Genomic DNA, 27856 nt, shown 5'->3' with positions numbered 1-27856 from the left:
TATTCACAGTCCCAAAACCAAATGGGGCATCCACCCAATTCTCGAATTAAAATCCCTAAATATTATTCTTTGTGTACCAAAATTCTGCATGGAATTACCTAGGTCTGGCATTGCTCCTCCCAGAAAAGGAGAATTTCTGGCATCGGGGGACAAAAAAGATGTCTTATCTACACAACCCTAGCTTCCCCTCACTTCGGTTCTTTCTGTGTTTTGCCATGGGAGACCAGCACTTCCAATTTTTAGCAATACTATTCAGACAATCCTTTGCACCCTGAATATTTACAGAAGTGCTTGTCCTGCTTCTGGCTGTTATGCGAATCCAACACATTCATGTCACAGGTTACCTGTAGAGGTGCACCGAATGGAAATTTTGGTGCTGAAACCGATAATGCAGGATGCACTTGGCTGAAAACTGAATCTGGAAATGACAGTTTTTAAAATATACATATTTTTATATATAATTGCATTATATTCAACTTTTTAATTTAAATAATGAATATGAATTTATTGTAGGACATTATTGGCACGTTTAGCTCAAGAAAAGCTCAAGAAAAATGTATCCCTTTTAAATTCTATGTATGTCTTCACAATGGTCCGTTGCGCTTCTGTTGTGGTGTTAAAAATCCTGCTTTCTGCATTTTTGGTCAGTTAAAATGCACCTCCCCGTTGAAATGCATTGAAAACACAGCAAGAACGCATCAGTAAGGCACCCAAGTTACATTTTTGATGCATTTTTTAAGTCACATGACCTATGAAAAACTGAATTTTTGGTGCATATCTAGTTGGAAAAGAAGAAAAAAGTATATACTGTGCCGTGAAACTGCAACCTAGCAGCTGGCACAGCTGTAGACAAAAAGCATAAATGTAAATATATAAAAAGTGCAGCGCTAATGTTGCAACAACCAATGAAATTAAAAATGTGATATTAGACATAAACATATTGGGGTGATAAAGACTCAATAATAATTATATGTGAATCCACCAAAAACCAGTGAAATGTACTGTCACTGTACTGATGTGGTGACTACACCGCAAACAAAGTCCAAAACATAAAATAGCAAATAAAGTCCAAATAAATGTATGATCCAGCAAACATGTATGGAAATCCAACCATCGGTGTGACCCTTGGAGTGGGAAGATAGTCAGAAACGCCACCACCGTAGATAGGAGGAGGCTTACCAGATCGTGGTGACTTGGCGAGGCATATACCGCCCAAGTCTAAAAAGCTTGTTGGGTTGAATGAACCTAATGGGGACAGTTGGTCCTGGGTCCGTGTCAGTAGATCAGTGTCAGACCGTCAATGGGATGTAGCGTATGGACCCCAAAACATCTAGCGGAGGGTAGAAGCTCAGACTCAGCTCCCCAGCATCTTCTAGCCCGCTGTAATATCACAAGGCAGAGTAGGGGGGGAACTCCCCGATCTAGAGCCACTCACGGCACCAGGATATTACCAGCAGTGCCAAGCCTGTGCATGATTTCCTTACGCATGTGCTACGCAGATCATCTTTCTGCTGTGTGCGCACACATAGCATTCCTTTGCAGCCCAGCCTATTTCCGATGACCCATAAGTCAAAACGCAAACCCTCACTTTGTTTCTGCATAAAGGTTCTGGGCATGGTAGCTTCCTTTAAGGCAGTTCCTATTTCCCAGTTTTACTCCAGACCATTCCAACATATTCATGACGTGGAATACATACATCCAATCCTTGGATCGCCCAGTGTGTCTATCCAGCCAGACAAAGCTGTCTCTGACCTGGTGGATCTCCAATCCTGCCTGGAATTGGTAAAGTCATTCCTTCATATGCCTTGGAAGGTGATGACAATGTCATCTTTTCAGGCTGGGGTGGAGTTCACAGCTCTCTTAACTGTCCAGGGGACCTGCTCCCTAGTGGAGTAAAAACTCCCTATCAATTCTGAGAGCCATCAGATTATCTTTACAACCTCCCATCTGCAAGGTCACCCAGTCAGGGTGCAGCTGGACAGTGCCACAGCAGGAGCCTACCTACACCATCAGGCGAGGAACCAGAAATCAATCTGCCCTAAGAGAAAGTAGGCTGTTGCTCTCCTTGGTGGAATCTTACATTCCAGCTCTCTTGGGAGTACACAAAATCACTTCAATATATGTGCCCCACTGTGCATACCTATCCAAACATAAAAAATTAGTACATACAAAATCAATAACTGTTAACTCATATGATAACAATATAATATCACAATTTTAAACAAAAAACAAAATGAGATGCGATTATTGGTGCTTATATAAAGTCCTCTGATGTGCAATTCATATATTTCTTATGTGACGTGAACCCATCAACAAATCACATTCCATGAGAAACGTCTTCATCCAGTTACCCCATTTATAGGTTCTCCAAAATCGAAAACTATGTGTCAACACAAACGTGCAACCCCCCCCCCCCCCCCCCAGTTGGGTGTATCCTCACCTCACTGTGTAAAGATCTCCCAACTTCTATGGTTTTCCATAAGGCAATTTCCTCATCACTGGATAGCATCAGGGTACATATGAATAAAAAAGCTCCAATAGTGCTTATAACGTTAAACACTAACTATTAAAACATGTATAAATTTAAGTACTCACATATTCCTGGTGCTTCCAGCACTCCAGGCTAAAACAGGCAATTGCATTTAATGTTCCCCAAAAGCTGCACAACCGCTTTTTCACCCCGCGGACTTCTCTCTCCTTGTAAGGGTCCAGGTGTCTTCACCGTCCTCGCCCCTCACCATAAGTGCACTTGCCTGATTTAGCCTGGTTCTCTGGGAGCACCGAGAATATGTGAGTACTCAATTTTTGTACATGTTTTAATTTTCATTTACATTTTCCTTTTCCTTTACATTTTCCTTTAACTATGTAGTGCAAGGACCTACCAGATTGCATACAAATTGAACATGTTTAGGTTTGACCTCATATTATATGGTTTTAGTAAATGTAAAGGAAAATTGTAAAATCTATGGCCAGCCTTAATTCTGAACACCTAAACCCCAAGGACCGATCTCTGTACCCTGAAATCTTTCAAAATCTCTGTTAAAGGTGGGGAAGAACATATGTAGACATCCTAGCCTCCAGGTTTATCAATAAGCCAAACAAATTTGATGCCAAGACTAGGGATCCTTTTATCTTTGCATTAGATGCTCTAGTGCAGGGGTAGACAACCTCAGCCCTCCAGCTGTTTTGGAACTACAAGTCCCATGAGACATTGCAAGACCCTAACAATCACAGGCATGACTCCTAGAGGCATAATGGGATTTGTAGTTTCACCACAGCTGGAGGGCCGGAGTTACCTACCCCTGCTCTAGTGATTCCTTAGACTCTATACAATTTATGTCTTCCCTTAGATGAAGATCCTCCCTCAACTGCTGTGCAAGATAGAAAAAAAAAAAGGGTTTTGTCACATCTTATTGTGCCAGATGACCTAGAAGAACGTGATACACAGACATACTCAGACTTCTTGTGGATGAGCCTTGGCATTTTCCTAACAGACCAGACTTGCTGGTCTAAGGCCCCCTGTTCCATCCTGCTTGTCAGTCACTGGCAATAAGGGCAAGGTTGTTGAAACACAACTCCTAAAGTTTAGAGGTATTTCTGACTCTGTCATTCCCACCTTACGCAGAGCAAGAAAATCCAACTCCCACAGGATTTACTATCACACATGGAAGTTTAAATGATGTGAAGGCAGATGTTGAATACTCCATCACTCATATTTCGCCATCTCTTTAGTCTGATCTTGACCAGCATATAGCCCTGAGTATCCTCAAGGGACCTGTTTCTCTTCCAGAAACCTCTTGCCTCACTTTTCTTTAGGGAGTTGCTCATATACTATACATCCTCCAATTCCACCTGCTATGTCACCTTGTTATCTGAAGATGGTGTTCTTTTGTCGTTCAAGGACTCCATTTTAAACCGATTTGAGATTTTTCTTGGAAGATGTCACATATAAGGTTGGCTTTCTGGTCACTATAACGTGTGTTAGGAGTGTTTCTGAGTATGCAGCTCATTTTGCACACTGACAAAGTGGTTTTAAGACCAAAATCTTCTTTTATACCTAAGGTGGTCTTTTCTTTCCACATTTTTTTTTCTTCCCTCTGTCCTGCTCCAAAATATGACAAGGAATTTGCCTTACACTGCCTGGATGTGATCAGGGCTGTCAGGGTCTACCCAGCAGCCACGGTATTTGTCCTTATAGAGGACATTTTACTTTCCAATCAACTATTGCCAGGTGGATCAGGCAACTTATTTCCAGAGCCTGTGCCCTTAAGGAAACGGTTTCTCCCTTCCCCACCAGAGCTCATTTACCAAGCTTTTGTTGTGTGTCTCTTGAGCTTTTCAGCATCAAGCATCTGTATCCTAGATTTGCAGGGCCAGCACATTGTACTCTGTTCACACATTCTCTAAGTTATACCAAGTGGGATATTCAGGACTCAACTGATGCTGCAAGGTTCAGTCGCAAGGCCCTTCTAGCTGTTATCTGAGTCTTTTCTGGTTCCTTAACAGTTTTTTCTTGTTGGCAGTTCTGTTTTGCTATGTTGTTGCCCATCCCTCAGGTTAATGCTTGGGTATGTTCCATAACGTATGAATACAAGTTCTATGTCCTGTATTGTATAAGTAAACTAATAGGAATTTTAACTTGCCTGTAAATTCTTTATTTTGGAGGACATTATGGGATATAGGCCCACCCCTTTGTGTCTTTGATCACTCATTGGCCCTGTCTATTTCATTGTGGTTATTATGATGATGATGATTTGTATTCTTGTTATTCATGGTTTTTAGGTACCAGGATGAAGCTTCTCCTTTGGATGAAATGCCACTCATGATGTCAGAAGAAGGCTTTGAGAATGACGAAAGTGATTACCATACTTTACCAAGAGCCAGAATAACTCGCCGAAAAAGAGGATTAGAATGGTTTGTTTGTGGAGGATGGAAATTTATATGTACAAGGTTTGTATCTGTTATATATTTTAGCTGTAACATTTTAGCTTAACCAATTTTTGACACTTCAGTGTTATTTGGGTGTTTTTATAGGGGTTTTTAATGCAAGGTTCACCACAGAGGTGAAAAGTAATGTGACCAGAACTGCTATAATGGACAATTTATAAATGTTAAAAATAACTCCAGCCATCTAACTAACCTGTGCGTAACAATCCCCCATGCAGGTGCTTTCTTACCTTAACTATGACAGTCTGCTTTGTTGTCTACATCCCTAATGTTAAAAATCTAGTGCCAAGATTCCTGAAAAGAATGTACCTGTATTGCAGAAGCAAAGTTGCTTTCAAGTTTGTGGAAGGTTCAGGCTCAAATGCAGGGTGCCATCCACTAGATTGTTACCTGCTAGAATGTAGACATCCTGGGAGGCAGAGGTGAGTAAACACCTGCTGGGTGATGGCTCAGCATAGAGTAATTTATGGGACTAAGGGAGGGATGCTGTTTTTTTTTTTTTCCAATTCATGAACTTGTCTTTTAAATTGTCTAGATAATTTAATTCGATGCATGAAATTGTTTTTCACCACATTGACCTTCTTTATTAATGCAGCGCAGTAAACGGTTCTTTTGTAAAAGTGCAGTAATTTACAGAGGAAGGAAATCAACTATGATTAGTTTTAGAGCAGTGAGAACGTTTAAATGAATGATGAATGCAGTGTCTATTGAATTTGTAATTTTACATAGAACATTTTTATATGTATTCTTTCCAGTCAACAGCAAAGGAGCGCCTATTTAAACCTGTGCAAATATAAACGTGAATATCATTTAAAAAATATACATCCATCATAAATAAAGTATAGTCCATAAAACATCTATATGTCCACGACTAATCATACAAGATGCAAATGAAAATCTTCTTTCTTCCTTCCACCATTGTGCTGATAAAGTGAAAATCAAAAACACTTGGTGATTAATCCTATAGGAGAGTAGCTCACTGTCACAACTGGCCCCCAAGAATAATGGAAGGTCTGAAAGCACTTTTGTATAATCCACTCCAGACTGCTGTCCTTATATACGAATCCAGATCACAGATGGATACATAAAGATGGAAATACCATAAGCATGAAAAAAAGAGGCTATCCATAGTGAAGTGTCGCTTACATTTTTTAAAAATTGATAAATAAAAGGTTACACTTTATGTCAGCATGTCATAAATCCCACAAAATGCTATGGACTCAAGCTCCAGCGCCACAAATAAGGCACTCCCATAGCTCAAAAGCATCCATACATGATGAAGACACTAGAAACCCGCCCTACACATATGAATTTCATCTTAAGGAGTTCCTCAGTCCCTGAGGAACTCCTTCAGATGAAACTTGTATGTGTAGGGCGGCCTAGGCCGAGCTGATGGGCTGTCTCACTGGCCAGTAAGAATTGTGTCAAAGGGGGCAAGGAGTAAGTTGCCATCTCCCTATATTCTGTTCACAGGTAGAGAAAGTCACAAAAAGAGAAGCTACTAATAAGTACAGTATGTATACTGTATATCAACATATAAAATAAAAAATGCTTATACTATTTTGAAAGCCTGTAGATAAGAGAGGGCTGAAGATAAACAGATACATCTTATGTAAGAGGATTTTTTTCATCTTTGTGTATCACCTGAGGCTTGTTACTTCACCTGATATATGTAAAGGTTTACAACCACACTTTACCTCAATCAGAGTTAATGTGCTTTGTACTGTTATTGTGTGCTACTCATCCAAAAAAAATTTCTGTAAGTTAAATCAGTAATGAAGCCCGCAATACTTGCCTTTCTTTCAACGGTCCAATGTCCCACGTGGCAATTTCTACCCTGCTTCTTCCTGGGTGTTGGGCTGTGGCCGTTTTCATTGGCCGGTGTGGAATGATGTTCTTCATATGCATGCATAGGAAATCAGTCATACCCGCACACAGGATCAATGTGCACATTCTCTGGGAGACTACAAACAGGCAGGTAGGTTTATTTTATTGCCAAAGAGACATTGCCTGCCGGCTCGCAATCTTTAAAATTAACACTTTCTTAAGACTGTTTTAAGAAATAGTTGTAGTATATGTAACTACCTACAAAATTAGTAAAATAAACTTCTTTCTAATTGGTGTTCTATAAAATCCTTGCTTTGTGCCAATATAAAAGAATCTTTAAGTTACATAAAGGAAACTATTATGGTATGGCATGGTATTACATGATTGAAGAATAATGGTAGGTGACATTATTGTTTGTTTCCTTTTTTCTTAAACATGTAATATCCTTTACTCAAAATTCCTCAACTTCCCACTTGGCCTGATATTTTCTCCTGCATTGAAATTGCTTTTTTTGTTACATTGAAATTCCATTCAAGTCTGTGAAATTATAATGCACACAAATCAATACAGAGGACTACTTTGGTTGGATTGATTTCTTTCTCATGAGATTTACATTCCACTTGTTATCAAAAACACATTGTCCCAATGAAAATGGTTCCATTGAATGGCATTTCCATATGAAGTGAAAGGGATATCAAATGCTCAGATTAATCTCGGCACTGAGATGCCCTGTACACTTTCAATTAATCTGCAACACATTTGTTATGCAGAAGCATGGGAAAATGCTGATCTTTTAAGAATGACATGACTACGCTGTTGCTTTTGGCTTGATTACTATTGCTACCTGTAGAGTATAATAATTACAGTACAGTTGCACTGTAGAAAGAAAGTTGCCGCTGCTGAAAACTTAATAAGAAATATGTGATTGTTACTTCTAAAGCAAAGCATTGTGTATATTCTATAATGATGAGAACTCTACAAAATTGTGCAGAAGCACTTAAAGTGCTTATTGCACTGGCAAGTTATTTGCTGTATTTCCTGCTAAATATTCTTATTTAGTGCTGTCAATAAGGTAGATAGGGAATATATTTACTAAAAAAATCAGGAAAAATATTTTTTTTCATCATATATTTTGATGATATGCCTTTTAAGCATATCTCTAAAACATTCATTATTGCTAATCTAAAGCAGCTTGAATAGGTCCCTGTACTGAAACTAAACAAACTCTTAAGCCTTTACTATTCACCTTCTTTTGTACATGAGTATTTTAAAATAATAGATGTTAAAAGCCATATTTGCATGAAAGAGCAATAAACCATGCTCCCATAGGAAAGTCTTTAATGCACAGAAACTTTATATCTTACTTGTACAGTACAAGATATTATTTATTATTATTATTATTATACAGGATTTATATAGCGCCGACAGTTTACGCAGCGCTTTACAACATTAGGGCAGACAGTACAAGTACAATACAATTCAATACAGGAGGAATCAGAGGGCCCTGCTCGTTAGAGCTTACAATCTAGGAGGGAGGGTCAAGTTATACAAAAGGGTAATAGCTGTGGGGGATGAGCTAGTGGAGAAAATAGTGCAGTTGTTAGATGGAGGCAGGATAGGCTTCTCTGAAGAGGAAAGTTTTCAGGGATCGCCTAAAAGTGGATAAAGTTGGAGACAGTCTGACAGATTGGGGTAGGGAATTCCAGAGGATGGGCGAGGCTCGGGAGAAGTCCTGGAGGTGGATATGGGAGGAGGTGATGAGGGAGCTAGAGAGCAGGAGGTCTTGGGAGGAACGGAGATGGCGATTAGGTTGGTATTTTGAGACTAGGTTAGTGATGTAGCTGGGGGCAGAGTTGTGGATGGCTTTGTAACTTATTGTTATTATTTTGAATTTAATTCGTTGGGCGAGTGGTAGCCAATGGAGGGATTGGCAGAGAGGGGTAGCAGACACTGAGCGGTTTGTAAGGTGGATGAGTCTGGCAGCAGCATTCATGATGGACTGAAGGGGGGATAGTCTATTTAAAGGTAAGCCAATGAGGAATGAGTTGCAGTAGTCAAGATACAAGACTTGTATTCATAGACCATGGGTTTTATGCAGGCTACCTTCAGGTGATTGAAAACTTGTTAGGGCGCACCTAGTGCACACTGATAGCCCCCCCCCTCCCCTTTTACACACACACTTTTGTGAGATTCAAGTTTTTTGCTAGTGTTTTTAAACAAGTAAATGTGTTTTTTGTATTTATACCTACAGGTAAGCCTATAATAAGGCTTACCTGTAGGTACAGTAAATATCTCCTAAATGTGTACAGTTTAGGAGATATATACCTAAGCAGCGCCAATTATATCATTGGCGCATGCGCACTGTGCTCTCAGTAGACGACGTGCCGTCCATTGAGAGAGCCAAGCCGGGGCTGGGAGTGACATCATTGCGGCTCGGCCAATCAGATGGCCGCAGCCCGCGAACCTGGAAGGAAGACCGGGGTAAGATGGAAGCCCTGTCAGCGGTGATAGCATGCTGCTGGCGGGTTTCATTTTCAGGTAAGTGTTTCATAATGTGCTATTATGTGATGCATACTAGCACATTATGACATTATCATGCAGGGAGAAGATTTTCTTTGTTTTTTTTTTTTTGCGGTTTTCTACCGCTTTAAGTGATTGACCTACTGTCCTATGGAGAAGTCTTTTTTTTAAACTATTCAATATTTTCAATACAAACAAACCAGCTTTCCCAGCACGCTTACCAGCTAGCCTGCAAATAAAAACAAAAAAAACACTATCTAACAATTTACATTAAAAACAGGTTTTATTTGTACACATTTGCAAATTTATGTGGAAGTCACACTGACTCGCCAAGGCTGCTTTGTAAAGTGCGGTCCTAACTCTTAATTTTGAGAGTCTCCAAGTTGGAGCATATATAGCAGTGGATAAATTAAGGCCATGTATGCCTAGGGGGATCCCATTGTTCCTTAGAGGCGTAGGGACACATTAGAAGCGCAGCAAGAGCACAATAGCAGCTGAAGGCGTCCCATGTGTCCCCACATCAAATACAGTGAGCACAACCACTCCAATTTATAACTAGCTTCCGAAGTTAGGTGCACATGAAGCGGCATTGCATACAGAAGATTTCTCAGTATACTTACCAGCTACCCTGCAAAGAAAAAACACAATTGGTACTGTCTAAAAATTTACATGCTTACATTTTAAAATATATGTGGAAGCTGCATTGCCTAACACAGGCCAATGAAAGGCATTCAGTCTTTTTATTCTTACACATTTATCAAGATAAGGCTGCTTATTGTCCTTGGCTATTTAAGTTTTTGGATCTGTCACCCTGGTGTGTAGCTTGGGGACCATACTGAACACCACAGTGTGATGCTGGCTTGTATTGTTTGCCTTGGGCACTGGATCCTGTGTTAATCGGCTTTGCCAGGAGCTGCAACGTGTGTAGTTAGGCTCAGGGGTGCTATACAGGGCCATTGACCATTTCTTTGGTTCCCAGACCATAAAGACCCATTTGGAGGTATGTACACTATGTTGGTTGAAGCCTAAACCTCTAGTAGGCTCAGCATTGTGCATAAGGTTATACAGGGCTTCCGTGTACCATAGACCAGTTCCTTTTAATAAGACACACTGCAGTGTGTAGCACACTATACCATTTTATAGGCATAGGATTCAGGAGGCATAGGATTCAGGAGTTATTCACTTTATTGTGGTATCCCCTGTCATTTTGTCGCAAAAGTTTCTCAGCGTGATCAACTTAAATTTGCCCTTATTTTTCTTCTCTTATCTAGACCTAGTCTCAGGAGGAGGAGGTAGCTGTGTCATGCTTCCCGGATGACACATCACTGGCAGCCTTTTCTACTGAAATGCACACAGCATGCTGCTGCACTTCTGCATCCATGTTCAACAGTGACAGCCACAGAAACATGGTCAGTGCCTGGATAATAGTAGCTCCGTTATCCTGACACAGAAAGCTCCATCCAATTCAAACTCGATTGCATAGTACCGCACTTAGCATTGGTAGCTAGGACAGAAACACCATGCAGCTTGTCTGACAAAAGTAGATTTCTCTGCCACTGTGTCTGAATTCTTTGGAAAACCTTTGGCACTTCTAGAACCTTCAGTTTCCAGAGGCTGGAAAAATGCTACATGTCCTCTATTCCTCCTGACCCTGTTCAGGAAACAGAGGCGGGACCTTCTTTACTTGAGAATATTATGGGTGAAAGTTTTGCTGCCGTGTCCATTTGCTAGAGTATTGCTAACTGTACAGGACAAATTAACACTGACCCAGAATTTGTCTTTTATGGCGATGCTCTCTTAGAACAACCTCATATATGGGTAAGTTTTTTTTTTTTCGTTCAAACAGTGGGTTGAATGAAAAAAAACTGGTCTTATTCACCCATCCATAAATTCAAATTGGATGGGGGAATCCTCCCATTGAGCTATTGTATTCTGACTGCATGGAAGCTTTTCTGCAGTCAGAATACATTTATCAACACTGCTGGCTACAGCCTGCGATGCTGATAGGGCTGGAAAAACCCGGCAGGGCGGTTGTATGAGAGTCAATTGGTAGATTGACTTCTGTACAATCACAGTCTCCATATATGAATTTCAATCCATGTATGGCCAGCTTAAGTCTACCACTGCTACAGCTACTACCTCTGCTCAGTTAAAGGGATATTTTCGCTCTGCCTAGGCATTAACCTGAAAACCAAGGCTTAACACTTCCTTTCTTTGCAAGTCCTGGACTCCTAAGTCCAGAAGTCTACTTGGTAGCCCTCCTGACAATCAAGGAGCGCTTCAATTCTTTAGATTGAGAGTGGTAGCACTTCTGTTGGTGTTTGCACCAGTATAGATCTGAGACATTATTGGACCTCTGGATCCAATATGCCATTTCATAGGGATACAAAATAGATTTTATATCTCTGCCCCTTGTTGCTTTTTACCTTCCAGTCTGCAAGCTTCAGACTAAAAGCAGATTTAATAACCGCCTAGCATCAACTTCAGGCAGTGATTATTGCAGTTTCTTCAGAACTGTTTCAAGGTTTCTATTCAAACCCATTCACAGTCCTAAATCCAAATGGGGCATCCACCCAATCCTGGACTTAAATTCTCCAAACAGATGTCTTTGTGTACAAAAATTCTGGATGGAAGGTCTGTTATTGTTTCTCTAAAACAAGGGGAATATCTGGCATCAGTAGACATTAGAGATGGTTGTCTACACATCCACATCTTCCCCTCACATCAATGATTTTTGCATTTTGCTATTGGAGACCAACTCTTTGTACTACTACCATTCAAGCTCACTTGTGTACTCTGGAGAATAAAAAAATGCACTCACATTTCGTAAGGTAAAAGAAGGCATATCTTAAAACCAAGGCTTTCTTTCATCTTACTAAATGTAAGTGCATTTTTTACAATTTTTTTATAATAAACGCTAGCTTGCTAAACTTAGAAGCACCCTCTAGTGTCCATTTTACTCTATTACAGATAACCTTCAATCTGCTGAGGAGCTGCTCTGGGGCAAGCTGTCATCATAATGGAATTATGAACTGTGTTTAGCTCTTACCACTTCTGAGGCTACTGGCAGTGTTTGTGCCATAAACTTTTCTTATTTTACTGCTCCATATCCTTTGTACTCCAAGTGTTTACAAAGGAACTTGCTCTGCTTTTGGCTTTTCTGCCTTTTCTGTGAACCGAGGTCATTCATGTCTCAGGTTACCTAGATGACTTCTTACGGAAGGAATCCCCAGACACAACCTGGTCTGCCAACAATTTGAGGCATGCTCGGAAACATTGAACTTAATTTTCTCGGCTCGTCGTAGTGTTGTACGTCACCGCGTTCTTGACAGTCGAAAGTTCAGAGAACTTTTGTGTGACCGTGTGTATGCAAGGCAAGCTTGAGCGGAATTTCGGAAAAACCATCCAAGTTTTTTCTGATGGAAATTCCGATCATGTGTACGCGGCATAAGCCTTTGCAGTAGATGCCCTGGTGAATCCTTGGACTCAATTCAAACTGGTCTATGCCTTCCCTCTGATGAAGAATCCCCCCTGACTGCTGCACAAGTTAGACGAGGAAAGGGCCTCTGTGATTCTCGATGCACCAAATTGGCACAGAGGAACTTAAAACACAAACATACTCGAACCTCTGCTGGACAAGCCTTGCCTGTTGCAAACGCACAAGATGTTCTGGCCTAAGGACCCCTATTCAACCCTGCTTCTCATCCGCTGGCTTTAACTGCATGGCTATTGAAATCCAAGTCCTAAATGATAAGGGTGTTTCTGACTCTATTTTCCCAGCTTACTTGAAGCAGATAAATCGAACTCTCGCAAGTTTAACCATCACACATGGAAAGCTTTCTTCACATGGTGCAAAGGCAGACAGCTTAAATCGAGGGAATAATCTTTTACTCAGATTTTTACCTTTCTTCAGTCTGGAAGACCATCTGGCCTTGAGTACCCTCAAGAAACAGATTTCTTTGTTATTCATTCTCTTTCAGAAACCTCTTGCCTTGCATTCCCAAATTAAGACTTTTCCTCAGGGTGTTACTCATATAAATGTCCAAATTTGACCTCCTGTGTTACCTTGGGACCACAACCATGTTCTCTCCGTCCTTTAGAGACTCCCCTTTTAACTAATTAGAGACATTAGGTTTGAAGACCTCACATGTAAGTTTGCCTTCTTGGTCTCCACTACATCTTTTATGTGTGTTTCTAAGTTAGCAGCTCTTTTTCTTGTAAAGAGCTTTTTCTTGTTTTTCACAAGGACAAGGTGTCTTGAGACCAAAGCCTTCCTTTTTATCTAAGGTGGGCTCTTCGTTCCACCTCGGTATAGACATTGTTCTCCCTTTTCTCTGTCCTACTCCAAAACATGATGTGAGAATTTCCCTACACTGCATGGATATAGTCGGGGTTATCAAGGTCTACATTAAATTCACGGTCGCTGTTCCCAAGACTGAGTGCCTCCTTCTGCCTTGAGGTCTTTGTAGAGGACATCCTGCTTTCTGATCCACAGTTACCAGATGGATCGGACAACTTATTTTCAGGAACTATACCCTCAGGGAAAGGGTTCCTTCCCCATAAGAGCTCATTCCACCAGGGCTGTTGAGTTGTGCTCTGTTCACAGGTTTTCCAAGTTTTAATAGTTGAATGTTTAGGCCTCGGCTGAAGCGAGCTTTGGCTGCCAGGTGCTTCTAACTGCACTCCTCAGTTTATTGCTTTGGCACATCCCATGGAGTATGATTAAAGGTCCTGTACTGTACAATTAAGAGAATTGGAATTTTGACATACTTGTAAATTCCTTATCTTTGAGTACAGCACAGGATGCAGCCCCCTTCCCTCTATGTCTTGATCATTCTTTTTTTGCTTGCTAAAGCGGGAGATGCATGTAGTGGACCAGGTTATATGTAGAGGTATATCAGATCTACCTGGAGTTAGCCAGCACAAAAACCATGGTCTATGAATACAAGTCCTGTGTCCTGTTCTGTACTCCAAGATCATGAATTTGCAGGCAAACAAAATGCCTGTTTTATTTAGCAGTGTCCAGTGCATTGGAACATATAATCTGAATATAGTTTTATGTTACCTTTCTGTATGACTTATGAGCAAATTTGGGGTCTTGTGACTCTAAAACATTGCTTTAACCTCTTAACCCCATATTTACCACAGTTTTTGATCTATTCAGACCACATGTGTGATGATGTCCTACCCCAGCACTGTGAGGCTTAAAGCGGGGGTTCACCCACACCGCCAAAAAAAAAAAATATTAAAAGCCAGCAGCTACAAATACTGCAGCTGCTGACTTTTAATACATGCCCACTCACCTGTCCCAGGGTCCAGCGATGTCGGCAGGGGACGCCGAGAACCCGCTCGGTTCTCGGCAGCTGCCGCCGCCATCCTAAGTGAGGGAATCAGGAAGTGAAGCGTTGCGGCTTCACTTCCCGGTTCTCTACTGCGCATGCGCGAGTCACGCTGCGTGTCCCCAGTGGTCCCCGCTCTCTCCTGGGAGCTGTGTGTTCCCAGCAGACAGCGCGGTCGGGACGGGAAGAGGCATAGACTCCCATGGGAGTCTATGCCGGAAGTGGGTGCAAATACCTGTCTTAGACAGGTATCTGCACCCCCCTCCCCCCTGAAAGGTGCCAAATGTGACACCGGAGGGGGGGGAGGGTTCCGAAAAGCGGAAGTTCCATTTTTGTGTGGAACTCCGCTTTAAGTTGTAATTCGCTACTAGTCTACTTCTGTTAGAAATACAGCTTGTCAAGCATATACATAGATCTCTGAGAGGAAATTAAGTGACTTTCCTTAAAGGCTAAGTTAACATAATAAATGCACATATTTTTGCAGTTAAAAAGTATGCATTTATTTTGTTTTTCTACTGAAGCTTGTAAAGTATTGCACCCATGATCTGCTGACCGCAGGTGCAAAACTTTACAGGCTCCTTTAGAAAAAACTCATGCTCCCTCTAGCTTTCTGCCCATATTTCTGTAGGGCTTTCAGTTTGAAAGCTGGGGGGAGTGTGAATGGACCACAAGTTCACTGCTCAGTACGCTTGTGGCAGACGGGACTTGTACTTCATTCATTCACAGATCACTGTGAGTAAATGATGCAGCTGTGCAGGCAAAGCCGAAGTACCCCCATCCACTTTCAAGAATAAGGCTTAATTCACATCTATGCATATTGCTTTTGAACGTTTCTGCTTTGCTTTTTGCTGTGTTTTCTGCTTTTTTGTAATGCGTTTTTACAGCGATTAGCGTTTTTGCTTTTTTTCCTTTTACAGTCACTGTATATAGCCGGTTGCTAAGATGCAGGCTGGGAAGCCGGCCGCTGCTTCATTAACAACCGATGAATCATCAGCTGTCAGCGGGCTTCCCCACTGACAGCTAAATGTAAACAAAAAAATTTGCCGGCAACAAGAATTATTGAAAAAAAACCCGGCGTGGCCCCTCCCCCCAAGACCATATCAGAAAGGGTCTGGTATGAATTTGGAGGGGACACCCCCACGCCAAAATGTTAAAAATGGCATGGGGTCCCCCCAAAATCCACACCAGACCCTTATCCGAGCATGCAGCCTGGCAGGTCAGATAAGGGAGGGGCTGCGCGAGCTGTCCCCTCCTGGACCATACCAGGCCACATGCCTTCAACATGGGGGGGCGCCTGAGGGGAGGGGGGCTCTTCCCCACAACCCTGGGCTGTGGTTGTGGGGGTCTGCGGGCGGGGGGGCTTATCAGAATCCGTAAACCCCCTTTACGAAAGGGGCCCTCAGATCCCGCCCCCCCATGTGAATGAGTATGGGGTACATTTTACACATACCCATTCACCAAAAAAAGTCTTCTCCTTTCCCCGCTCTCTCCTCTAGTCTTCTCGTTCCTGCGCTCCTTCCTCTGGTCTTCTCCTTTCCCTGCTCCTTTCTCTGGTCTTCTCCTTCCCCTGCTTCTTCCTCTGGTCTTCTCCTTCACCTGCTTCTTTCTCCTGTCTTCTTTGTCCGGTGTTCTTCATCCGCCGACCCGCTGAAAATAAAAAAAAGATCCTCCGACACCGCACCCCACCGATCTGTCCCTCCAGTGTCACACATTTCATATAGAACTGTGGGGCGTGTCCATCGGATGGCGTCCTCCGAAGCCCCCGCCCCCTTGTGACGTCACAGACCCATCATGCCCCGGGCGGTGACGTCACAAGGGGGCGGGGTCCCTGAATGACGTCATCTACCCCATTGCAGCGTCGGAGGAGGTTCCTTATTTTTATTTTCGGCAGGTCGGCAACCGGAGCGGCGGCAGAGAAAGAAGACTGGAGGAAGAAACGGGGGAAAGAGAAGACTGGAGGAAGGAAAAGACCAGAGGAAGAAGAAGACATTTTTAATAAAGGACTTGTCAAAAACTGTCTATTGTCTTTTATCATATTTACACAACTTTTTTGGTGAATAGGTAGGAGTATAATGTATATATCCCATACTCATTCTCATAGGGGGGGTGGGATCTGGGGGCTTTCAGATTCCAATAAGCCCCCCACCCGCAGACCCTGACAACTACAGCCCAGGTTGTCGGGAAGAGGCCCTTGCCCCCATCAACGGGATATGGTGCTTTGGGGTGGGGGGGCGCAGAGCCCTCCTGTCCTAAAGCACCCTCCTGCCCCAAACCCCCCCATGTTGAGGGCATGCGGCCTGGTATGATTCAGGAGGGGGGGCGCTCGCTTGTCCCCTCCCTTACCTGGCCTGCCGGGCTGTATGCTCGGATAAGGGTCTGGCATGGATTTTGGGAGGGACCCCACTCCATTTTTTAAAAAATTTTGGCGTGGGGTTGTCCCCTCCAAATCAATACTAGGCTGAAGGGTCTGATAGGTCTTCGGGGGGGAGGGGAGCCCCACGCTGTTTTTTTTTTTTTCTGTGATTTTTTTTCCTAGCCGGCAATTTTTTTTCTTCCATTCAGCTACCATTGGGGAAGCCCGCTAACAGCTGATAACTTTCTGGCCCGCTCCTTAGCAACCAGCTATATACAGTGAATGTAAAGCCAAGAAAAAAAAACACAAATCGCGGTAGAAACGCAGTACTTGCGTTTTGGATGCGGGTCTATTACATGCAAAACGCTGCATGGTCCCTGACCCATTCCAAAAATGCAGAGGCACAAAAATGCATTAATGTGAATGTGTTAAATAGGAACCCATGTTAAAAAAGTGAAATGCATTTCTTCAAAAAACACATTTGTGTGAATCGAGCCTAAAGGTGGGTGCTGAACATGTTACAGCTTACACCCTAAATACGGGTGTAACTTGTAATGTGTTCAAAAGGTGAAATTATATAATTCCTGAAGCTGTGGAGTTGAACTTTATATATTATTTTAAATCGTACAGCAGACCTAATAACCTTTTCAGATGTGCTTAAATGTGCTCCACCATGGGTCACTAGAGACAGCTGAGGCTGACATATAGTGGGGCAAAAAAGTATTTAGTCAGCCACCAATTGTGCAAGTTCTCCCACTTAAAAACATGAGAGAGGCCTGTAATTGTCATCATAGGTATACCTCAACTATTAGAGACAAAATGTTGAAACAAATCCAGACAATCACATTGTCTGATTTTTGAAAGAATTTATTTGCAAATTATGGTGGAAAATAAGTATTTGGTCACCTACAAACAAGCAAGATTTCTGGCTCTCACAAACCTGTATCTTCTTCTTTAAGAGGCTCCTCTGTGGTCCACTTATTACCTGTATTAATGGCACCTGTTTGAACTTGTTATCAGTATAAAAGACACCTGTCCACAACCTCAAACAGTCACGCTCCAAACTCCACTATGATGAAGACCAAAGAGCTGTCGAAGGACACCAGAAACAAAATTGTAGACCTGCACCAGGCTGGGAAGACTGAATCTGCAATAGGCAGGTAGCTTGGTGTGAAGAAATCAACTGTGGGAGCAATAATTAGAAAATGGAAGACATACAAGACCACTGATAATCTCCCTCAATCTGGGGCTCCACGCAAGATCTCACCCCGTGGGGTCAAAATGAATACAAGAATGGTGAGCAAAAATCCCAGAACCACACGAGGGGACCTAGTGAATGACCTGCAGAGAGCTGGGACCAATGTAACAAAGGCTACCATCAGTAACACACTACGCCGCCAGGGATTCAGATCCTACAGTGCCAGACGTATCCCCCTGCTTAAGCCAGTACATGTCAGGGGCCCATCTGAGGTTTGCTAGAGAGCATTTGGATGATCCAGAAGAGGATTGGGAGAATGTCATATGATCAGATGAAACCAAAGTAGAACTGTTTGGTATAAACACAACTCGTTGTGTTTGGAGGAGAGAGAATGCTGAGTTGCAACCAAAGAACACCATACCTACTGTGAAGCATGGGGGTGGCAACATCATGCTTTGGGGCTGTTTCTCAGCAAAGGGAACGTGACGACTGATCCGTGTACATGAAAGAATGAATGGGGCCATGTATCGTGAGATTTTGAGTGCAAACCTCCTCCCATCAGCAAGGGCATTGAAGATGAAACGTGGCTGGATCTTTCAGCATGACAATGATCCCAAACACACCGCCCGGGCAACGAAGGAGTGGCTTCGCAAGAAGCATTTCAAGGTCCTGGAGTGGCCTAGCCAGTCTCCAGATCTCAACCCCATAGAAAACCTAATAGTGACTTAGTGACTTAGCAGTTAGTGGGAGGAACCATGACACTTGTTGGGGAACATTTGATCCGATCCAACTGAACTGTCAGCAGCAGTGTTTCCCCATTTGGATTCTTGCTCTACGAGAGAGCAAAGAATGGACTCGCTACCCAACAGAGAGGTAAGTGTTTATCTTCTTCTATTGCAGGGTGCAGCTATCTGATTTTTCTTAGAGAAGTGATTGATCACATTAAGGTAATAAAATACTACTAATGATGATATTTTAAACTTTACAATATGTAGTTATTTCAACTTGATGTTAGTAATAATAATAGGGTACAAGAGCCCAGAATTACTCTCTCTAAATAGACCTAATGCTCTAATGAAGGAAATGAAGCTAACATCTTTATCTGAAGACTAAAGGCAGTGCCACCCATTAAGAACAAAAGAAAAGAAATTGCATGAAAACTTGGGGATGGGTAACTTTATAGTATCAGTAGTAAAATGCGGAATGTACTGCTTTTAGTGACCTGACTTATGGCTCATTGGGTAAAAAAAAAACTAGTATTAGACTTTTCTGTAACTTTTTTTTTCTGTAAAAGTCCATGGAAGGATTTAAACACACTGTCATGCAATAAAGTAATCACAGACTGCTGGTTGCCATCATCCCTCCTTTTCTACACATGAAAGTAGGCTGTGTGCTAATGAATGCTTGATCAGTTAACTGACCTGCTTGTTAAAGTAACAGTCTTGTTATTCGTAATTTTTTTTTGTCTTTTCCTTCTACAAAAACATCATCAGAAGAACTACCCAGAGAGGTAGTTATTGAACTGCTGTTTAAACATGCACTATTTGTTAGCAATACCTGTGATATATTTAGATGTTTGGAGTCTATTTTGACAGATTTTTCTAACAGACAAATTTAACTTATCAAAAATATAAAGTTGAATGAAATAAGGCCTGGTTCACACTAGGGATGAGCTTCGAGTTCGAGTCAAACTCATGTAGCTGGGAGAGGCATGTTCCTAAAAAATAAAACCTAATACTAATTAACATCATCTATGCTTAAAAGAAGGGGACCAAGGATCCTAGCTAGTTTCTACTATACAACCAACACTATCTTGTTTAAAAAAAGAAAAACACCTCCTATGGTATTGATTCACATATACAAAAATCCTATATCTAATTTGACTAAAATTATACATATATGAGCAGCAGTGTTAATTTCGTCAACAAACATTTTTACAGTGTAGAAAACTAAACGGAAAAAAACACATTTTCGTCCATTGACGAAAACTATGATGAAAATCTGTTTTCGTTAAAGTGGATGTAAAACCTCAATTATTTTTTTTTTTTAATTTAAGACTCATGTCTGATACAGCAGAGGATGTCATTTCATCTGTGTCCAGTCTTGCCAGGAAGAGTTAATCCAGCTCTGAGCAATCCTCTTATCTTTCTTCAGTAAGATAAAAACAGATACACAGAGAAATAGGTGTCTGTTCTTCCCCCTTGCTGTGAGTGACAGGTGATTTCCTTATCTCATGCACAAGTGTGAGAGAGGCATTCTGTGTACTTCACACCCCAGCTCTCCCAGGATTGGCTGCTCCACACCTCAGCATGATTGGACATGCTGAAGTCATGTGGTGACTTTCTTGGGTTTTGACTGGATGTTAGTGATCATGGGGCATAATCCACGAGACCAGCAAAAATTCAGTGTAAGAAATATTGATGCCTGGCCGAGGGGAGTGTAGAGGTGGGTGGGGAGTCTACTGACATCACGACTCCACTCACCGAGCCCTGGACAACAGACCCACCCACAGAATCCGGAGTATTGCAGGGCTCCAAACAGCTAAAGGGGAGATATTTGACAGGTAAGGATACAACATGCAGGTGGCATGTATATACTTATAGATAAGCACTATGGAAGTAATTTAGAAATGATGAGCCTGGGTTTTCATCCACTTTAAGGAACGAAAACAAAATGAAAATGTGAGTCAGGGACGTTTACCCTTTGAACCTCCGGTTTCCACAGATCCCTGCCTGCTTCCTCTGGATGGAGCCCGGCATTTGTATATAGGAGGCTGTCTGAGCGGATGGTTAGTCCATCAAAGGCTGTTATCTACAGCCTGAAGGGCTGTTCTATTATGTTTTATTAGGATGGTGGCGGCTTGGCTGTGTAGTTAGCCCTCTTACACACTGCCTCTGTATATATACGCCTGCAGTGCTCTGATCACACTGATCCTACAAGGATTGTGGGCTCTCCGCTGTCTGTCGACACACTCACACTTCATACTGATATATAGAGACCCCCTGAAGGAGACCACCTTGTCAATAGGCTTTTCAGCTTGTCCACAACGGGAGAGCAGCACACTGTCTGATCTGTGCAAGATTAACCCTTTTGCTGCCAGAACTGTTTTTGCACCTATGCTTAAAAAATCTATTTAGGCCTGAAGATTACATAAACACCCCCCCAAAACATTATATATTTTCTGAAAGCAGACAATTTCATGGAAATGTGCTTTGCATGGTGGCATTATCGCGCAATTTTTTTTTTTTTTTAATGTTGCACTTCTGTCAAAAAATTCTTGGTTTACCTTAAAGACATCATATAACGACTAAAGCTGTGTCTGTAGCGCATGTTAAAACCTTAATACCATAGATAATAACATTCAATTTTCGTTTCAGGAGTGTATAATGAGTTTGGAAATTGTAGAGAAATGCATTACAATTTAACTAAACCCATTCGATTGTCGACGACTAAAATGAGTTTTAGTCGACTAAAATGAGTTTTAGTCGACTAAAATGTACTGGAGGTTTTAGTCGACTAAATACAACTAAAATTAAAAACAATTGCAGATGACTAAAATGGGGCTAAAACTAAAATTGCATTTTAGTCAAAAGACTAAGACTAAATCAAAATTTGCTGCCAAAATTAACACTGATGAACAGATAAAATGGCTTAATAAAATATATGTTAAAATGTATATGGGTGACATGGGCATTAACCCTTATGTCAAAAATAAAATTACATATATAGACAAAGTAACACTATAAAACAAATATATATAGAATCCATATAGACAACATGGGCATTATCTCATAACATACTGGGATATAGCAAAAATTTGCCTTGAAGTCTAAAGCTGCCCATAGATGATTTTTTTTTTTTTTTTTTTTTAGTTCAACCAGCAGGTTGAATGAAAAAAGAAGTCTCAATTTCCCCACCCACACACTAGATGTGGATGGGACTAATAACTTCTGCTGAGTTATTGTACTTTAACAGCAGGGAGAATTCCCCCGCTGTCAGAATACACTGATCAATACTGCCAACTATAGCCGAGGGCACTGATTGTGCGGAAATTTTCCAACAGGCTGGCTGTACAGAAGTCGATTGATAGAGTAACTTCTGTACAACCAGACTGCCCATAGATGGGTCAAAATTCAGCCAGTTCCTGCTTAAAGTGGATGTAAACCCTCACATATACTCATTGAAGTGAACAGCCTCAGATATTACACAGGGATGAGACAAATCTCCCTACATAAGTTTTACATGTATATCTGCTGTCTTCAGCATTAAATATTCTTTAGAATGTTCAGATCATGTTAGGAGATTTTCTCTTCCTGTTCAACACTGCAGTGAAGCCTGGGCATACAGCCAAGACAGCTGAATGGAGGAAAGGCACACACCCCCTCTCCTTATAGGTAGAGACTTTCAGAACTGTTCGTTAATTAGTTCAGCTCTGTATTATTCTATTTATAGCATCCTCCCCAACACAAAACTCTGGCTGCTTTTATCTCAGTTGACGGAGAACTTGTCAGAAGTTATCAGGCTGGTAACAGAAGAACAGAGCAGGAGACCGCCACGGGACATAGCGCTTTGAAGAGGGATAAGAAAAGAAATTGCGTGAAAACTTGGGGATGGGTAACTGTGCCCAGCTCAAATTTCATGAATCGGGTTTACATCCACTTTAATCGACTGAATTTTGATCCATGTATAGTTGGCTTAAGAAACTGAACCCTTAAAAGAGAAGTATGAGTTTGGGGGTTTTTCCCCCATCATTCTTACCTAGGTAGATGCAGCATTGGTCGGATGCTGCATCTGTCCCCCAGGGCCTCTACACTGAGAACTGAGCGATTGAACATCGGCGATGGCTCGGTTCTCACAGTTCCCTGAGCAGAGAGCTGCTGACTGTCAATCTGCATCTCTCCGCTCTGCTCCTCCACGCTCACTGGAATGCTGAGCTGTGGAGGGGTGGAGTGGCCGTCTTAGGCTCTCAGTGGCTTGCTGAGAGGCTGATACGAGTGTCAGACTGATTCCTGTGAAGCTAGCAGAGAGCAGACTACAGTGCGCTCTCTGCTGAAAACGGGTCACAGAAGTGCAAAACGAATTGCACTCCTTTGACCCATAGGAGAAGCCCAGCTCAACGAGCTCAGGCTGGACTTTTTCTTTAGAGAACCAAGAGGGGGGCCCACCCTTATAACTCGTGCCGTGTAGTGGGTAATAATCACTCGCCCAGTGCCACTCCTCAAATATAGAGGCTATATCCGTAACCAAAAACAAGCATAAATAAACAAATAGGATTCCAGAGTAAATCACGGAGAGGGTGGTCTCCCTGGAAACAAAGACAGCTACTTATGGATATAGTGGACAGTAATGGGAGAGTGTATAAAAATTCACAATTTTATTAAAGTACCAAGAACTAAAATTTACACAAAAGTCATTGCTATAAGAAAATTGAGTAATGCTGGTCCATCATACATCAATAAAAAGGGCAGAATGAATGCAATCTTGCATACGGTATGCTCATGCTTATGAGCGTACCGTATGCAACATTGCATTCATTATGCCCTTTTTATTGATGTATGATGTTTTGTGTAAATTTTAGTTCTTGGTACTTTAATAAAATTCTGAATTTTTATACACTCTCCCATTACTGCCCACTATATCCATAAGTAGGTGTGTTTGTTTCCAGGGAGACCACCCTCTCCGTGATTTACTCTGGAATCCTATTTGTTTATTTGGACTTTTTCTTTAATGACAAAATTAAATAAGGTTTGAAGGGTTGCACAGAGGAGACTGTTTAGGCTAGTAAACGTCATAGACACCCTGTGATACCAACTTTTAGGCAGGACTTTTAAAAGTGTACGTATACCCTAATGGTATCATATAAACTGATCTAAAGTGCAATGTGCAGATGATACAGATCTGAGATCAACTCTGCATACTTAAATAAATAAATATGTCAAAAAGTGCAACAAGGTGCCATACACAATAAATCCCAAAGTGTAATGTGCAAATAATATGGATCTGAAATCACCTATGCATATATAAATAAATAAATAAATACAGTAAACACTTGTTACTCAATAATATAGCAAACACTTGTTACTCAATAATACTAAAGGGAATGAATAAAAACGTGCACTATAAACAATATGTTGTATACATATCACATGCAAAACTTCACTATAACCATACAAGTGATATTGGATAAATAAAAAATCATATGTGTGACAAGTGATATTTACGACAACAATTGTCCTTATTTGTGAAAAATCTTCCAACACAACAAATGTGCAGTGAAAAGTTCCAAAAGAAAACTTTGGTAAAAAAAAGTGCTTCAGAGAAGATGCAGTTGCTAAATCAGAGTGCCCAAATCATGCCACGATGTGCCTCGGTGACCCCCAAAGTGGTTGCGCTCACCTTAGAGCGTGTGACACAGTGTTCAGCTGCGTCAATACACGCTATGGAGCCACCCCTGGGCTCAATGATTGATAACAGATGATACTCCAAGCAGATTCTCTATGGCTCCATAAGCATCATACCAAAAAAAAAAAGAGAAGGACTATATAGTGTGATACCGCCAGATACTTTATTAAAATTACACCCAATCCCCACACTGGGGTGCTCACATTTTTTAGGTGCTAATGTGCACCATACATTACAGGTCCAAATAGCGCTAATCGGCGTGCTGCGGGGTATGAGAAATCCACAACCCAGCTCTGTGCTGATCGCTCCGTCCTGGCCCCTCCCCTACGCGTCTTCGACACAGGGAATCACGTGTCTTCATCAGGGGAATATGATTGGACGGACGCTCTACAGTTTAAATACATTAACGGCGGCCATTTTCCCTGAGACCGCAGACCCATATACATTGGGCTCCGCTCCTCTATTCACAGTGCAGCGACGTTTTATCATTGTAACCTTTCTAATCATGCTAATCATAGGGGAAAAAAGGTTATATAACAACACATACCCAGGACGGAGCTTGGAAGGGAAGCAAAACACCGCACAGCACTCCTATAGCCAATATTAAAAAAACATAAAAACCGTCTCATATATAACGATCATAAATTACACCAATCTAAATAACATGAGAATTGTTAAAAATCTACAATATAGTCCTATATATCAACCTACTAAAACCCATGGTGTGTGATGGTCAGTGAATCAGCTCGCTTTACCATGATTAAAGCCGTACCTAAGTGCAGCCCTCCATCAAAAACTGTGTCTCTCCTATTGGTGAAGCGAGCGGCGTACATAGGTATGTGTGGTAAACCCCCATCTATACCTTAAATCACATCTTTATGTGTAGGGAAAAACATATGTTTAAAAAATTCCTTTTATTTTATAAAATAGGAAAACCTTTTAAAATCTATAAAAAAATTAATAAAAATTTTTTTTTATATAGAGACCTTTAAAGATCAGATATAAATGCCTATTATGTATCCTCAAAAAAGGGAAGTACTCCCATCTTGAGTTGAACCTATATACTTCAGAGGGGGGGGGGGGGTTGAAAAAACCCCAATACATAAGTATCGTAGAGTATATCCAAATAGCTACAATTGAATCTATATATTAAAACATCAAACAACCTTACATGGATAAAAACATCAGATAGAATAAATTAAATTTGTATCTTATATTTACGGGATAAATTTAGGGTATAAAGAGGCATATATCAATCTCCCAGCTGACCCAAGCCAAGCTGGTATGTGAAGGAATCAGTCACTTAGCATACAGTTTAAAAAATTTTTTTTTTTTTTTTTAAATTAACCAATCTGGAAATTCTGGCTACAGCAAATGGTATTATCACTAGGTCCTTTTTCAAAGCCACTGATCGTAACTCCTACATTCCTACCACCAGCTGCCATCACAAACTGTGGCTTAGTAATATCCCCAGAGGACAGTTTATGAGAATGAGGAGAAACTGTACACGGGAAGACAATTTTGAATCCCTGTCAGATAAATTAAAGAAAATGTTTTTAGATAAAGGTTACCAGGAAGAGTTTTTAGAAAGAGAAAAAAATTTGGTGAAGAATTTTAAGAGGGAAGATTTACTGAAGGATAAAAGTGCTACTATGGGTAATGATGAATATGATGGGACGTGTGTATAGTTTTGGATTATTGTTTACAAAGTAAAGAGGTAGAGAGAATTTAAAAAAAAAATATTGGAACGTATTAAAGCAAGATTGTCATTTGAGAGATCTATTACCTGATAAACCTAAGATCGTCTATAAGAGAGCACCCTGTTTACGTGATAGATTAGTACACAATGTAATGGAACCCCCCCACCAAAGCCTAAGATGTTCTGGGACTTAAAAGGCTTTTTTGGCTGTGGGAGATGTTATAGTTGTGTAAGAGTACCGTCCAATATCAAGAGAGTTAAAGAGTTCCATAACCCCCGTAAAGAACAAACACACATTATAGAGGATTTTATATCTTGCGATACCATTGGAGTGGTGTATGCGATTCAATGCGATTCAATGTCCCTGCAACTTACTTTATATTGGTCGCACCATCAGGGCCTTGAAAGACCGTATGGAGGAACACGTGAGGAACATACATAATGGATCTGACAGCCATTTCCTTTAGGTGCATTTTAAAAATGTGCATAACCAGAGCACGCAGGGCATGAGGTTTTGGGGATTAGAGGCTCCAAAACGCAACTGGAGAGGCTCTAATTACATCAGGGATATCAGTAAGCGTGAATCATGATGGATATACCAACTCGGCTCTTTGTCACCTGGTGGGTTGAATAAAGAGTTCGATCTCGCATGTTTTTTGAGTAATTTAAAAAAAAAAAAAAAAAAAAAAATTTTTTTTAAAAAATTTGTTTAAAAAAAATGTTAAAAATTTTTTTTAAAAAAAAACATTTTTTTTTTAAACTGTATGCTAAGTGACTGATTCCTTCACATACCAGCTTGGCTTGGGTCAGCTGGGAGATTGATATATGCCTCTTTATACCCTAAATTTATCCCGTAAATATAAGATACAAATTTAATTTATTCTATCTGATGTTTTTATCCATGTAAGGTTGTTTGATGTTTTAATATATAGATTCAGTTGTAGCTATTTGGATATACTCTACGATACCTATGTATTGGGGTTTTTTCAAACCCCCCCCCCTCTCTGAAGTATATAGGTTCAACTCAAGATGGGAGTACTCCCCTTTTTTGAGGATACATAATAGGCATTTATATCTGATCTTTAAAGGTCTCTATATAAAAAAAAAATTTTATTAATTTTTTTATAGATTTTAAAAGGTTTTCCTATTTTATAAAATAAAAGGAATTTTTTAAACATATGTTTTTCCCTACACATGAAGATGTGATTTAAGGTATAGATGGGGGTTTACCACACATACCTATGTACGCCGCTCACTTCACCAATAGGAGAGACACAGTTTTTGATGGAGGGCTGCACTTAGGTACGGCTTTAAATTCACTAAAATTTTTTTAGTGAATTTCAGTGAATTGTGACTGCATTTATTTTTAGAACAGATTCTTGTTTGGCACTTTCTACTGTTTTAGGATATCATCTTTGATTGGTTGCATATTTATTTCACAGAAGGTTTTTTATTCACAAGGTTACATATTTATTTCACAGAAGGATTTTTTATTCATTAATATTTTTTCACGCTAATTTATCCTTTTACATATTATTTATTTCACAGGAAGATTTTTTACTCATAAGCCC

At 40.9% G+C, this 27856-nt stretch overlaps 1 protein-coding gene across 2 annotated transcripts in view; it reads left to right on the top strand.

Annotated features, from left to right (window-relative positions):
• Positions 1 to 27856, top strand: part of ATP9B (ATPase phospholipid transporting 9B (putative)) — a 581467-nt gene that overhangs the window by 34164 nt on the left and 519447 nt on the right. For both annotated transcript variants that reach the window (XM_073631215.1, XM_073631214.1), the window contains exon 2: positions 4783 to 4950. In XM_073631215.1, coding sequence (XP_073487316.1) covers positions 4783 to 4950 — 168 coding nt within the window. The remainder of the gene's footprint in view (positions 1 to 4782; positions 4951 to 27856) is intronic.

The sequence above is a fragment of the Aquarana catesbeiana genome, linkage group LG05 (assembly GCF_042186555.1).
Source record: "Aquarana catesbeiana isolate 2022-GZ linkage group LG05, ASM4218655v1, whole genome shotgun sequence".
Classification (NCBI taxonomy): domain Eukaryota; kingdom Metazoa; phylum Chordata; class Amphibia; order Anura; family Ranidae; genus Aquarana; species Aquarana catesbeiana.
Note: the sequence above shows the minus strand (reverse complement) of the source record. Positions and strands in the feature narration are given on the sequence as shown.